Genomic DNA, 13,592 nt, shown 5'->3' on the forward strand with positions numbered 1-13,592 from the left:
AAGTTTCGCGATTAAACCAGCACAACTCTACGTATCGTAAAAAGTAAATTTTTGATAAATTACTGTTTAGCATAAGTGATCTAAACAAAAGTCGTATTAGTCGTTAAAACGAGAGCGTTCATCTAGACAACATTTAAATCTGACTTCATTAGTGGAAGTTATGATTTTTCTAAGATTCAGCGTAGTATTATACATCTCAGAAATCGGATTTTAGATCGGTCAATTTTTAGCCAAAACAATCTAAAAGAGAATTGAATATCTCATTAATAGGATCCCAACGAAATAAGGAAAGTTGTAAACGGAATCTAGATGACAAAGTTATGCATTTTATATGGGCTTTAACAGTCTAAGCTTGTGTAAAAAGAAAAACTAAATCAAAATTAGCGAACAACGTCTAAATGAAAGTTGTAAATCTCGTTAAGAGCTTTGCGAGGATATATAGAACATCAAAAACTAAGTTCGTATGAAGAAGTTACATAATTTTGAAAATATGAAAAGTAGCACACGTGTGCGGTGTGTAAAGAGGTTCTAGAAGCAACCACATAGCCCCACCCATATAAAATGGTCACGTTGGCTTAGTTATCGAATTTCAGAAAAAGCTATATGCTGAAACAATCCTGCCTCCCAACTATCCTTCCCGACTGATCCTTATTTGATAGAACTCTCAGTGCTCATTTTGATTAGTGAGGAATCTAGACTACCATTATCGTCAGTAAATAATTAGAGTAAGACTTAGTGACATTATTATCTAGGTCACGTTAGAAGAAAAATGTCAAGGAGTTTGGCGGAGTGCAGCCGAATTCTCCAGTCACCTATCTAAGTGAGGTGAGTGCATAACCCCTTTGATAACATGGTTTTAATACAAGTATTAATTAAAGTATTAAATATTTGTTAACAAGTTTATATGTGAGTTATATGCTCATTGCCTGGTTTATGTGTTAGAAGTGTATTTGAGGATATACGATATGCGAACCAGATATGGTTATATGTATATATATATATATATATATATATATATATATATATATATATATATATATATATATATAATAACAATATTATTAGGGAAAAGAATAAAAGTATAATAATGCCTAAAATACTTTGTGCTAAGTATATACACGAAGATAGGATAATGTTGTCTAGATATAGGTGGTATTGGGAGTTAATTAGTTATGCCCGTTAATAAAGATAAAACTTATTATAGATACCTAGTCTAATTAAGTTTGATATCGGATAGTCTTAATTGGGATATGCGTGTGTAGGCTAGGAATGGAGGGTATAATTCTGTTCCTTGAGAATTTTAGGTGTTGATGGTACAAAATACATACCAGAGCTCGAATTGTATTCCTTTTTGGATGACCAAGAATGGTGGGTCCAGATCAAAAAACTATAACGGTATGTCTGCTTATTCCTTTCGGTGACCAGAAATGGTGGGACCTGATCAGGAAAAAGTAATGGTATATCTACATAATCCCTTGGATGACCAGAAATGGTGGGACTAGATCAGATAATAATAAAAGTATGTCTGGTCATCTTCCAGATGACAATCTGTAACATCCAAAATTTTAAGCCAAATATAAACTTTTCCAACCATTAAAACCAAATAGTGTTATACAAATTGTTTTCAAAATATTATGCATCAGAGTGTCCCATAAACTAAAATCATAAGGATGAAGAGCGGTACGGTCACGCCTTTGCCTTGGCACAATCTCCTGATGTACCTGAAACAATAAACTAAAACTGAAAGCTCGAGAACTTAGTGAGTTACCCCCAAACTACCAATACTACATCGATAACACCATATCAATAACAGATAAAAATAACATGCATACTTGACCTTCAGCTTGACTGGACCGCCTTGCAAGGCCTACAGTCTATCTGGACCTATCTCGAGCCTTCGGTATGATTGGACCGTCATGCAGGGCCCACAGTCTATCCGGACCGCTCGTCGGGTGTGTTGGCCTTCAACACAAAGCAAGACCACCTCAACCCAACCATCAAACAAATAACCATGTGCACATAAATAACATTTATATATATATATATATATATATATATATATATATATATATATATATATATATATATATATATCAGATATAACTATCTCACAGATCATCTGTCATAGCAATCACTTCTAACCAGAATACTGACCTAACCCGACCACTAACATACCGATCCTAACAGATCATAAAGCATAACAACATCCTGTCTATCTGGATACTGATCTAACAGATCATAACCACATATAACATACTAGAATCAGAATAACAACCTAAAAGGCCGGCCTTGGTGCCTTAGACCCTAGTGATATAGTGAGGATAACTCACCTTGCTAGCAGCTCGGGATAATACTGTCCACCCCTTCAGATATAGCTTCAACCACCTCGCCTGTACCCACAAGTGGTCCACTCAAAATTACTCAAATTACCAAAATACCCTTGGAAGGCACAATACAATCCCCAGTCAAGGTGAAAGTCACTGGTCAATGGTCAACAATCCATGTTGTCTTATTGTTGAGTGCAACTTTCCCCTCATTGAGTCCCTACTGATTCAAGCATTACCCGACTCAACTCGTTGAGTCTCTAACAGACTCGTCAAGTCAATACGTGACCCAACTGACTCACCGAGTCATCTCCCAGACCCGCCGAGTCCACACGGGAACAATTCAGACAAAAACCCTACTCGACTCGCCGAGTCATCTCCCAGACTCGCCGAGTGCATATGGTTATTCCCATGATTAAGCGATACAGAACTATTCTTTCGTTCTAAACAGTAGATCTAAGTCCCTAGAGTGTATTAGCAACGTAAAGTTGCTACCTTTACGTATTTGCATGCCTCAAAATCCAAATCCAAGCTTGAAATGAACCTCTACTCATAAGAGAGGGTTCTTTCATAGCCATACAAGGAAATTTATGAACTTAGGACCCAAGGGAGGTTTAGATTTGAAGTTTCAACTTCAGATCTAGCTCATACACCACACTCCCTTCATGAATATGCTTAAAGAAAGCCCTAACTCAATCCATGAGAGGTTCTAAGAAGAAAGAGATCAAAGTAACAGCTGGTTACCTCCAAAACATGCCCAAACTGAGATGGATTCAAGATCTACACGAATTTCCTTGATGTAAGCCTCTTGATCTACAAGTTTCCTTCACTAAATCACTTCCCAAAGCTCCAAAACACTCACAAAGCTCACACACACGAAATTTAGGGTTTCTGGCTCTCAAGGGGTGATAAGGGACAGTGGGAGGCGTTAATGGTCCAATATATAAGGTGCGAAAACCCTGAAATTTAGGGTTTCCTCTGCCAGCTCCTACTCGTCGAGTCCCCTTCCTGACTCGTCGAGTCAACTCATTAAATGACGTGTCCCAACTCGCTTCTACCCGACGATTCATAGCATCAACTCGTCGAGTAAGTCTTAAAACATGAAATTTAAATTGAATAATAATGATACCTAACAATTGGGGCGTTACACAATCTCTTGATTATTCTTAATGATCCATCAAGCATGATAATCCTTCTTGATAATCTTAGACTAGGATATGTGAGGATCGATTGGGGTGGGTAAGTTTAGGTATGAGGGTTTATAGATATCCTAGTCGGAAACACATCTATATATTGTTTGAAAACACTTGGTTTTAATAATAAGATATATATATATATATATATATATATATATATATATATATATATATATATATATATATATATAATGACATTGTGGGATTGGAATCTCTATGTACTCACTAGGTTTCCCAACCCGACCCACTCAGATTCTGTGTATCACAGGTAGCGATATGAAGATATAATCCACTGAGAGATTCGAGGAGTTTTAGGCCGTTAGTACAATAAGATAATGTATGGCCTGTATCCTTTATGCTTATGTTTTGTATAATTTATGACATCCTAAGATTTTTATAATCAATGAAAAACATTTCTTCTAAAATACATTATAGGACCTATTATGCAATTATAAACGAACCCTGTTTTAATAACCATAAATGAAACTTTTTAAAATGGTCATAAATTTACGGATGTCACAGTTGGTATCAGAGCATTTGTTTAAGCGAAATATGAATTTAGTGGATTTCTAGACTAAAACTAGAATGCTAATGGTTGTGAGATAGGTGTCTATTATAATTTAGGTAATACACCTGAATTGACACAAACACTAGCTTACTTCAATTAAGATAAGATTCCTAAATTGCTTTTTATGTTCTAATTGATTTATAGAATAACATGCCTTAGGTCGCCTATCTAAAATGCTATTAATAGGTTTAAGTTTGTTGCCGACCTAGAATTAAGAAATTTTATGTGTTCAGATTTCTAAATGTTTAATTATGTAATAAAACTGACATATAACATTTCAAAGTAATTAAGAGGATTACGCGTCTAAACCTTCCATATCTATATTCTCGTCTCAACACACCAAATACCTGTTTTGGTGTACAAAACGTTATGATAAGGACTCGTGGTGGACTGAGAAAATAGAGAAATGAAAAGGCTTACGATAGCGAATGATACCTATGAAGATATCATAAGTGGTATCTTTTCTTTAGAATACATCTGATAAAATAACAGTACGTCTAGAGGAGTGCAGTACGTCTGAAGTACATCTTCGATTGGTAGGATAATAGAACTTTTGTTGTAACTCCTGAAGTCATCCCCTCATCTGGCGTTTCCATCAGGGAAAGTAACAAGGTTACTAAGTTGCTTATTTGGACACATTACTATGTGTTAAATTGTTTTATGATTTTAGGAATAGTTGCTTAGTGAACTGTGAGACAATGCTTGGGACGAGTAGGAGTAGGTGTGAAAGGTAGTAGAGACATATACTACCAGAAGCACATGCGTCGTACTTGGATCAGGGAAAGCAACAAGGTTACTAAGTCTCTAGCACTTGGGCCATTTTTGTTAATTTCCATCATTCCCTTTGATTTTGTAATGACTGCAAAAATTATTTCAACCTTAGTGGTCATATCGAATTGAGTCCGACTAAATCTACAAAGTAAGTTCAATGTAGCGCCCGAATTTAGATTAAAGGAAAAGATAATCGAAACGATTAATAGAGGTATTACAATCTTCGTTAAGACTAAGCAGCCTGTAACTAGAAAATTTACATGCTAGAATGTGATTACATCACTTTAAATCATATAGGAAGGTAGCGTCCATGCTAAAGTCTGACACTAAAGAGACTTAAGTCAAATCGTTGCATCATACGATGAGAGGTTACTAGAACATGACCCATCAGTATGTTACGGTAGTTGATCAAATGTCTCGACAATGGATGACGCCATTGATTTGAAGTTAGATCTCTGTGAGTATCTCATGTGTTGCTATTCTTGATTCTTTGTGTATTTTACTTTCAATCAGGGTTACAGGTAGAGCTAATGTAGTAAGGCCATTAAGTGGATTAGTTAGATGCTGTTTGTTTTTCTATAAAAACCTCTGCAAACCACTTATTGCTGCGCGGCGTAGCACACGCGCATCACTTTACCTCTCGCAGCAGTTTGTTTTTTGGAAGGCTTCAGACTACAAAACCTCTGCGCGTGTGCTGCATGGCGCAGCACTTGACTTGCCTCTTCTAACCTCTTCAACTTTCATTTTTTTAAGAATTTTTGTATAACTTTTTTTTTTAAACTTTGATTTTCTTAAATTTTTATTTACGGATGTGATACAATTTATTTTTATAATTTCCATGATTTTTTTTAACATGATTTTTTAAATTTTTTTTACCGTTTTGTTAATAATATTTTCAATTCAGTTGTATCTTTTTAACGTGTATAATTTTTTACGAACTTTGTAGACATCGTTTGCAATATTTTCTTAATTTTTATTATTTTCTTTTTTAATTTTTTTTTAAAATTAGTTTTTTTTTTCTAGAATAAAACTATTAGCTTCTTTTACATTTTTTTAAGTTTTTTTTTTTTTAAAAAAAATTTTATATTTTTGTTTTTTATATGTTCTTTTTATTATTATTTCAATATGTTAAAACTAGAATTATTAAATTTTGATGTTGATAACTATTTTCAATTTATAAAATTAGTTTATTTAAATTTCAGTTTATTGCAGATGTTAAAAAACAAACATGCTTCTTATTATAGGCTGCAGCCGTTTGTTCCACCTCTTCTGCTACAGAGGATTGCAGAGGTGGTCCGCAGACTTCATAAATTTTCACTTCGAAAAAACAAACAGCACCTTAGTGTTGCTTCCACCCCGAAGCTTGCACTTCACTTTTGTCGGTCCTAGGTCCTTGCTAACCTTTATTTCTTTCTATTAAAATTGCATTATAAAGAAAATAATTTTGATCCTATCCTTGCTAACCTTTATTTCTTTCTATTAAAATTTAAAATCGTGAGAACTCTATCGGTCCTTGTTGCACATATAATGCTAAATCGGTTCCCCTAAAAGAATTTAGGGTTTGAGCTTTCACTTTAGATTTTAGAACCTACTTTGGATAACAAGTATGGCCAACCAGATCATATATACGTATGAATTAGTTGAAGTCAACCTGAGACGTCCAATCATTAATCAGTTAAAAGGATGTTTTCCAACATAGGGATATTCTCTCAGAATACTATTCTAATGGATTCTTCGCAAGGCTAACTTGTGAATTCGCAACAGATCCAAGAATGGTCCAAAGGAATATGATATCCGTTGTTTCTTGTTAACCAACACCACTAATCGTATATGGTATGGCCATAAACATTATATCGAAATTTTGTATAACAACATAAGAGAACTGCTTTTGTGAATGTATACATTGATAGAACAACTAGAAAGACAACATTATTACACAAATTTACATCGTTTAGACTCAGTTCTCCTCCATCGCCTCCACTTTATCATGATAATTAAATCTGAATAAACCTTCGCTAACACCAATACCTCGTACCTCATTTTTAATTTTTCAGTGCGCTCTGTTCGTATCCTTGTTGCTGGTGATCAAGGACGCCATTTGAATCCCACGAGTTTGAGGAAGCTGAATTTGCATCGAACTCATTAGACCACCAAGTCATCATGTCCTTGGAACCATCCATTTCCTTGAAATAGTCAAATTCATTTGCCTGTGCTTGATCTACTTGTATCGAATTAGCTCCTTTGTTGCTCAAGAACTCATCGATTTCAGCTTGTAGTGCCCAATATTGCTGGAATTCCATGCCTGGCTGTTTCATAACAACTGATTCTTGTACTTGTGATGATGATTCGGGAACATTAATTCCATCGATGGAATTCTCCATTTGGTTCATCAACATATTATTTGGTAGGGAATACATGTTATTGTATGGTCGAAAAAGTTCATCCTTTTGATGTGCATCAGGTAAAGCATATTGCATCATTAGAGGGTTTGATGATTCACTTAGAAGTTGGAGACGATGCATCATCTTTTCTTGGATTGGGTTCAACTTGAAAGGCCACATCGCTAGATTAGGAGAGTGATTAGGGTTTTCAAGGTTTTGGAGTTGCATGTGAAGTTGGAGCCTTTCAATGGCAGAATTGCTTAGACTTTCCATTTCGTTCCCATTTTTGGAGTCTTGAGTTGAACCATCGAGCTTATTACCATGAGACTGCTTGCGTCTTCCAAGCAATTTCTTCTTCAATCTTGTATTCCAATAGTTCTTGATGTCATTATCAGTTCTTCCAGGCAATTGAGCAGCAATTATAGACCACCTATTTAATTGCAAAAGTGATTCAGATACAATATTAGCTCATACATATAACAACCACGAACTAACAAAAGCATGTATACATAAATCAATAAGAAATTTGAGCATGTTATAACGCAGTTTATATTCTTTGAACAAGAGCATCATGGTCAAGTGCAAAGGACAAACGGGAGAGAGAGAGAGAGAGAGAGAGAGAGAGAGAGAGAGAGTAATACCTGCTGCCAATACTAATATAGAGGCTGCAGATGGTGTTGTCTTCTTCTTCAGAGAATCCTCCGTGCTTGATATTAGGTCGAAGGTAATTCAACCACCTGAGTCTGCAACTTTTTCCACACCTTTTTATGCCTGTATACGTACAATCGTTTAGGTTAAAACGCAAGGTACACTACTAGAAAAAGGTTAATAGAGTACGGTTGAAATTATGAATATAGTACGTACATAGAGGCCGTATTAGTAGATGGGTGTATTAGATTACATGCCTAATAGAGTACGGCTATTTAGCCGTACTATATGTATCCTATCTACTTTTTACAGCCATCGCATACAATCATCTAATACGACATATATACACATCTAATACACCCATACACAACCGTACTTGATATGAATCCTCTCAAACACACACCCATCTAATACACCATACGATCTCCTCATACAACCGTACTAGATTACTCATAAAACCGTACTAGATGTCAAGATACCAAACCCAGACTCCTTCCTAGTGGCCATTCTTAATTGCATTCCAGCTCTATTCAGCATCCAATTACAAACTTCATGTTCTTTGATTCTAAATAAAGGGACAACAGTCAAAAGTAATATCAATAGACACCTGGATATATTTTCTAACTTCTAGAGGTAAAATATAATTGAAATTTCATCTTTATTTTCCTTCTTATGAATAGAGAACATATGGAGTCAAAACACTGTCCTGTTTACACAACCAACAAAATCTAATCTTAAGGACAATGATGAATGAAATAAGTGAATAGTTGGAAAATTACTAACCTATATGAGACCATGTTACCGACAGTTGGGGGATTTGATATTCTCATATATAAGGTGATACTTCAAATTTCTAGGCACATTAATTGCAGATTCTTGATAGTCAAAAGCAAACAAAGCCTCACCACCTAGGGGCACAGATAGAAAATTAAAAAAAGGAATAATAAGAACAAAATCATGTGTGTGTGTGCGCCAGAGGGCAGAAAATACATTTTCCTTCCATTATAAGGATGATGAGCGTGAGTCTTTCAAGTATTCTAGAAAAGGACACAAAAAGACAACAAAATATTGAAAGGTCAATCCAAAATAAGACTTACTTGTGACCATCATTCATAACATCTTGTGCGATAATCTCCATGATATCTTTTAGGCTCCTCTTTTTTGCATTGGCACAAGGTGTTCGCAGAGAGCTGAAGTAACCCATTTAAATCTTGAATGTAACATGCCAAATGTCCTTATCTAAGGATTAAACAGAACATGATGATGATGTCATATTTCTATTTCAAAATTTGGTAAACTAAAGATATATGTGTACTAACCTCACCCAAGTGGCTGAAGGACACATAGATTCCACCAATAACTTGAACACTCTTAAAACCAAAATGTAAAAAAAAATAAAATAAAGTTAGTAACTTATATTATATTACTATATGTTAAGAGAACTTAAATAGAAATTTAAAAATATATAAAGAAAAAAGATGATCTATTGTATTGTTATACACACACCTCTGCCATGCCATACCAGTGTAATGACACTTCTTTCGATTGTGCAAGTTCCACTTCTTTAATCTGTTTCTTTAACTTCTCTTTAACACCTTTTTTATGCAATAAAACAATAAGAAACTCCACTTTTTATGCAGTGTCACCTAAAATCAAATTTAATTTTTTAGATTAAAAGTAAAAAAAGATTTGTGGGTAAAATAGTAATAACATACCATTAGCAGTAACACGATCAGCTCCAACAATGATAGCATGGATAGATCTAGTTTTCATTAAAGCAGCAGCTGCATAATCTCCTATAAGAGTCGCGGGTATTTTGTCATGAACTAATTTATAAGCTGTCAATCTTGATCCCTACACTTTCACAAATGAATAAAAGCAGTATTGATCGAGTCAGACATTTCATCGAACACTTAGGGTGCACACACAACTAAAGAACTATTCCATATTTCCATGTAATAATGAAGATTGTTTACTTGGTTAAATGGACGGGTTTCTGTACAATAAGCTCTTCCTAGTACTCTATCATCATGTAGTGCACGGATTACTCCAAGAGCAGTTCCAAATTCAGCTGTTGCAAGACTATTGAAATGAAACAATAAAGAACAAATCATAAGAACATGTAGCTCAAGATCTAGAGTTTGTCATGTGGAGAGGGAGATGACTAACCTGGCAGTATTACAATGTGTCAAAACAGGAAATTTCTTAGATTCCTTTTGTTGAATTTGAATGAAAGAAGATCCATATGACCCGATTGCTTTATTGGAAGCAACATCATCTTCCAACATTACTTCAGCAACTTCAATGTAAGCCTGAAAAAGCAAAGAACAAAAAGCAACTAAATCAAACATGAATACATGATATGAATTACAAGGAGAGAGAGGAATTGCAAGGAACGCTTGATTAACATCTGTAGCAGTTGCAGCAGAGTTCGTTACAATCTCTGTAAGTTTAGTTGCAGCATCTGAAAGATTCACAGCTGTTGGACAACTGTGAAACAGTAGAACAAATCAGGAAAAAGTTCTGAGGAAACACTACACTTCAGCAGCATCTCGAATCTCCAAATAGATCGTATCAAGAGGAAGTTTTCTCTGCTCAAAACAACAGTTACAATTATATGAAATGAAGTGAATATGAAGGCGAAAAGGGACCTGATCAAGTAGTTAAAGTGAGCCACGGTGATAACAGATGGCTTGCAGAGATGAGTCGGCTTGAGATGCCATTGATGGAAATTGGAAGCAACTGCAATTCAGCAGAAAAGTAAACCAATCTTAACGAAATTAAAGATTGGTTACAAATAAGTTGGATTGAGTTGCAGAACACATGTAGACGAAGACGAAACTTGCTGGAGGGACGTGACTCGTGAGTGAGGTGATCGACGGAGTCGGAGTCGGAGGCGGCTTAAGGCGAATGATATTCAAAGTAGAAAGGTGAAAAAAAGCTTCTCAAATATCTACAAGAAGAACTACAATCATCTTGATGGTAATCGGTGGATTTATTTACAAGAATTTGAAATCATCGACTTACCTCAACTTGACCTTGTAGTGACTGAACGTAATTGATGATTTCATCGAGCTTGAGTGCTTTTCCAGTGACCTAAGAACATGATTTCACATTTTGATTTCATCGACAATGAGTGCCTTTCGAGTGGCCTAAGAACACGATTTCGAATTGGCGACGAAGACGAACCGGAAGCCTTTAAAGGTGGCGACATGGCAGTGGTGGATTCTCTTTCTACGACACTGGCGGCTCTGAGTTTGATGACACAGGCGGTGGAGGATTGTCTTTCTACGACACCAGCGGCTCTCAATTTGATTGAGGAGGAAGACGAAGCAGTAAGCGGTGGAATGTATTTAGGGCTTAACCAAAGAATGGGCGTTGGGAAGAAGTAGACGATAATGGAGTCGCGGTTGCGTTTGTGGAGGCTTCGTAGTTGGAAAGATATCCTATAATCGGAGAGCAACAACGTATAGGGCGGTGGTGGTGACAGGGTTTTGGCTCTGAACTGTAAAGAACAAAGACGGTTAGGTTAATCTAGTAATTTGGAAGATAGATGGTGCTGGGGAAGAATGGTCGTCTTTGATTGGAAGTCGACGGCGGTGGGAGACACTCGGAAGGGTCGAAGAAGCAGCAGATGGCGGAAGGTGAATGGAAAAGCTACTGTAGACAAGCCTCCCCAGATTTAAGTGTATATATAATACGCCTTTAATTAGAAACATATATCCCTTTCTAGTACGGGTTTTTTTATATCCGTATTATATTATGGTGTATTGTATTAACCTTTTTACAGTAGTGGTAGGTTATTGTCAGAAAAACGAACGTGCTAGAAAACGAAATATTGTAAGCAAAAGATGAAGATGCATACCGATCTTTTGTGGAAGAGCGATCCAGTTGCCACCAGTACCATATTTTTCAATATAATCTTTGAGCTTAGCATCTTCTTCGGGAGCCCATGGCCCCTTCTTCACGTTTGCTTTGTCACAGCAAGGTGCTCTTCCCATCTTTGTTTAGTTCCTGTATCTTTGGGCTCGATCAAATTAGTCTTCTCTGTGTTTCTCTCTCTTTGCGTCTCTGGGTTGTCTTTGGATAAATGTAAGCGATGACCTGAGATTTATAGTGGGAATGCCAATTAGGGTTGGATGTGGTTCCTTTTAAAGAAAAAAAAGTCTTCTGCTAGGGTTTTGGTGTGTTTAACAACTCGAGCATAGAATACATAATTTAATTAATTATTTTTAAATTCTCAATGTTTTATGATATATTCCTGTTCTTGATAATAATTTAATAACTACTCCTTGTCAAAGTACTTAGCTTTTTAATCCAAAATGTTTTAGTATTTTATTAAATTTTCAAACAGTACTTTTATCATATTTTAAATTTACTTGTAATGACTTAAAGATATCAAACAATAGAGAATAAACAACGTAATTAGTACGTTACTAAATAGATTATATGAATAAATGTAATAAGTTCAAAACTGGAAAACTATTAATACATTAAAACTTCGGATTGAAAATTAATTAATACATTGGGGTTTTGTTTTTAAATGAAAATAATAAATGATGCAACCAGACAAACAACTGCGCAATTATCTTCCTTATCTTTAGATATAAATATTCTAAAGCAGACTGGGGAAAATGGTTTCTTTTATGTTTAAAGGTAATGGTGCAAGTAAAATCAAGAAAGAAAACTCCATCATATTTGTTTGTCGCCAACCTCCTGTGTATTGTACTTCATTATTATTGCGACAGTTGTATTTTTGATAAAAATTGAACAAATTAAAGTTGGGTTCATTTCTCACTTCAAATAAGTTAAAAATGATTTATCCTTTATCTTGAAACTGAAGATAGTGTCACTTGTATAAGAGGAAATGCAAAATAAGTGTTACTTGTATTAGCGCAAATTGAAAATAATGTAAATTGAAAATGATTTAATTATTTTGGTAGTCGATTTACTCCATGAGACATGATAAACTTTTGGTTGCTTTAGTTGGCATCCTTTTATAGTCAAGACACACTAGCATAAGAAATTTTAGCTGACTTTCTTCTCGGTGGTACTCGTACAGAATATCTCCATAAGAGTTTAGCATAGAAAAGGAGTTAGGCAAGGATACCCTTGTCATCGTATGTAAGCCTTAATCTAGCATTGCTAGAAGCGATGTAGAAAAATAGTTTTAAGGTGATTGGCTATCTAACAAGGCCAATATGTCTCGCTTTATTTTGGCAACAATACATATCACGCTACAATAAAACCGGTTATGAGTTGCGACAAAAAATGTCGCTAAAGTTTATCATCTTGACTCATCTCGTTTCCTCCAAAATCACTTGGTGGTTTATTCGCCACAATCCATGCTAGAAGTTCTGTAATACACGACAAAAAATTGACCACTGATTGAAGATTTTCCAAATACATAATAAATAACAACATATAAACTTATATAAACTTATAAGTTAAACAACATAAACCAAACTATAACAATACCAAAAATGTAAGCAAACTAAAATTACCAACATAAACCAATTACCAATAATTATCAAACAAACAAACTAGTAAACTATCAAATTATCAATTACTAAACTAACAAACTATATATTTAATTACATTCTAAGTTAAAACAACCAAACATCAACCAAACTACCAAACTATTAAATTACCGATTTACAAAATACCAATATATATATATATATATATATATATATATATATAT

At 35.0% G+C, this 13,592-nt stretch overlaps 1 protein-coding gene across 9 annotated transcripts; it reads right to left on the bottom strand.

The window, feature by feature from the left end:
* Positions 1-6,707: 6,707 nt before the first annotated feature.
* On the bottom strand, positions 6,708-12,040 carry LOC111879582 (transcription factor MYB36). Of its 9 annotated transcripts, none has more exons than XR_002846176.3 (10): positions 11,754-12,029; positions 10,540-10,630; positions 10,058-10,378; positions 9,865-9,970; positions 9,604-9,742; positions 9,395-9,483; positions 9,208-9,258; positions 8,986-9,127; positions 8,672-8,796; positions 8,480-8,594 (listed from the first exon to the last, which is right to left on the bottom strand). XR_002846176.3 is itself a non-coding variant. In XM_023876049.3 (10 exons), the coding sequence occupies exons 1-9, from the start codon at positions 11,887-11,889 to the stop codon at positions 9,035-9,037; spliced, it is 930 nt and encodes a 309-aa protein (XP_023731817.1). In that variant the 5' UTR covers positions 11,890-12,028; the 3' UTR covers positions 8,480-8,796; positions 8,986-9,034. The 9 variants fall into 9 exon arrangements, 5 of the variants coding, with proteins under 5 accessions (XP_042752398.1, XP_052621142.1, XP_023731817.1 ...); XM_023876049.3 differs by having other exon boundaries at positions 8,480-8,796; positions 10,058-10,200; positions 10,297-10,378; positions 11,754-12,028; XM_023876048.3 differs by having other exon boundaries at positions 8,480-8,796.
* Between the last annotated feature and the right edge of the window lie 1,552 nt (positions 12,041-13,592).

This window comes from Lactuca sativa, chromosome 7 (genome assembly GCF_002870075.4).
Source record: "Lactuca sativa cultivar Salinas chromosome 7, Lsat_Salinas_v11, whole genome shotgun sequence".
NCBI lineage: Eukaryota > Viridiplantae > Streptophyta > Magnoliopsida > Asterales > Asteraceae > Lactuca > Lactuca sativa.

Coding starts and splice junctions, on each gene's coding strand:
- LOC111879582 (XM_042896464.2), bottom strand. CDS start 11,889: ATGGGAAGAGCACCTTGCTGTGACAAAGCAAACGTGAAGAAGGGGCCA. Junction 8,012..11,753: donor CGCTCTTCCACAAAAGATCG/GTATGCATCTTC, acceptor GTACGTATACAG/GCATAAAAAGGTGTGGAAAA. Junction 7,671..7,881: donor TATATTAGTATTGGCAGCAG/GTATTACTCTCT, acceptor GCAATTAAATAG/GTGGTCTATAATTGCTGCTC.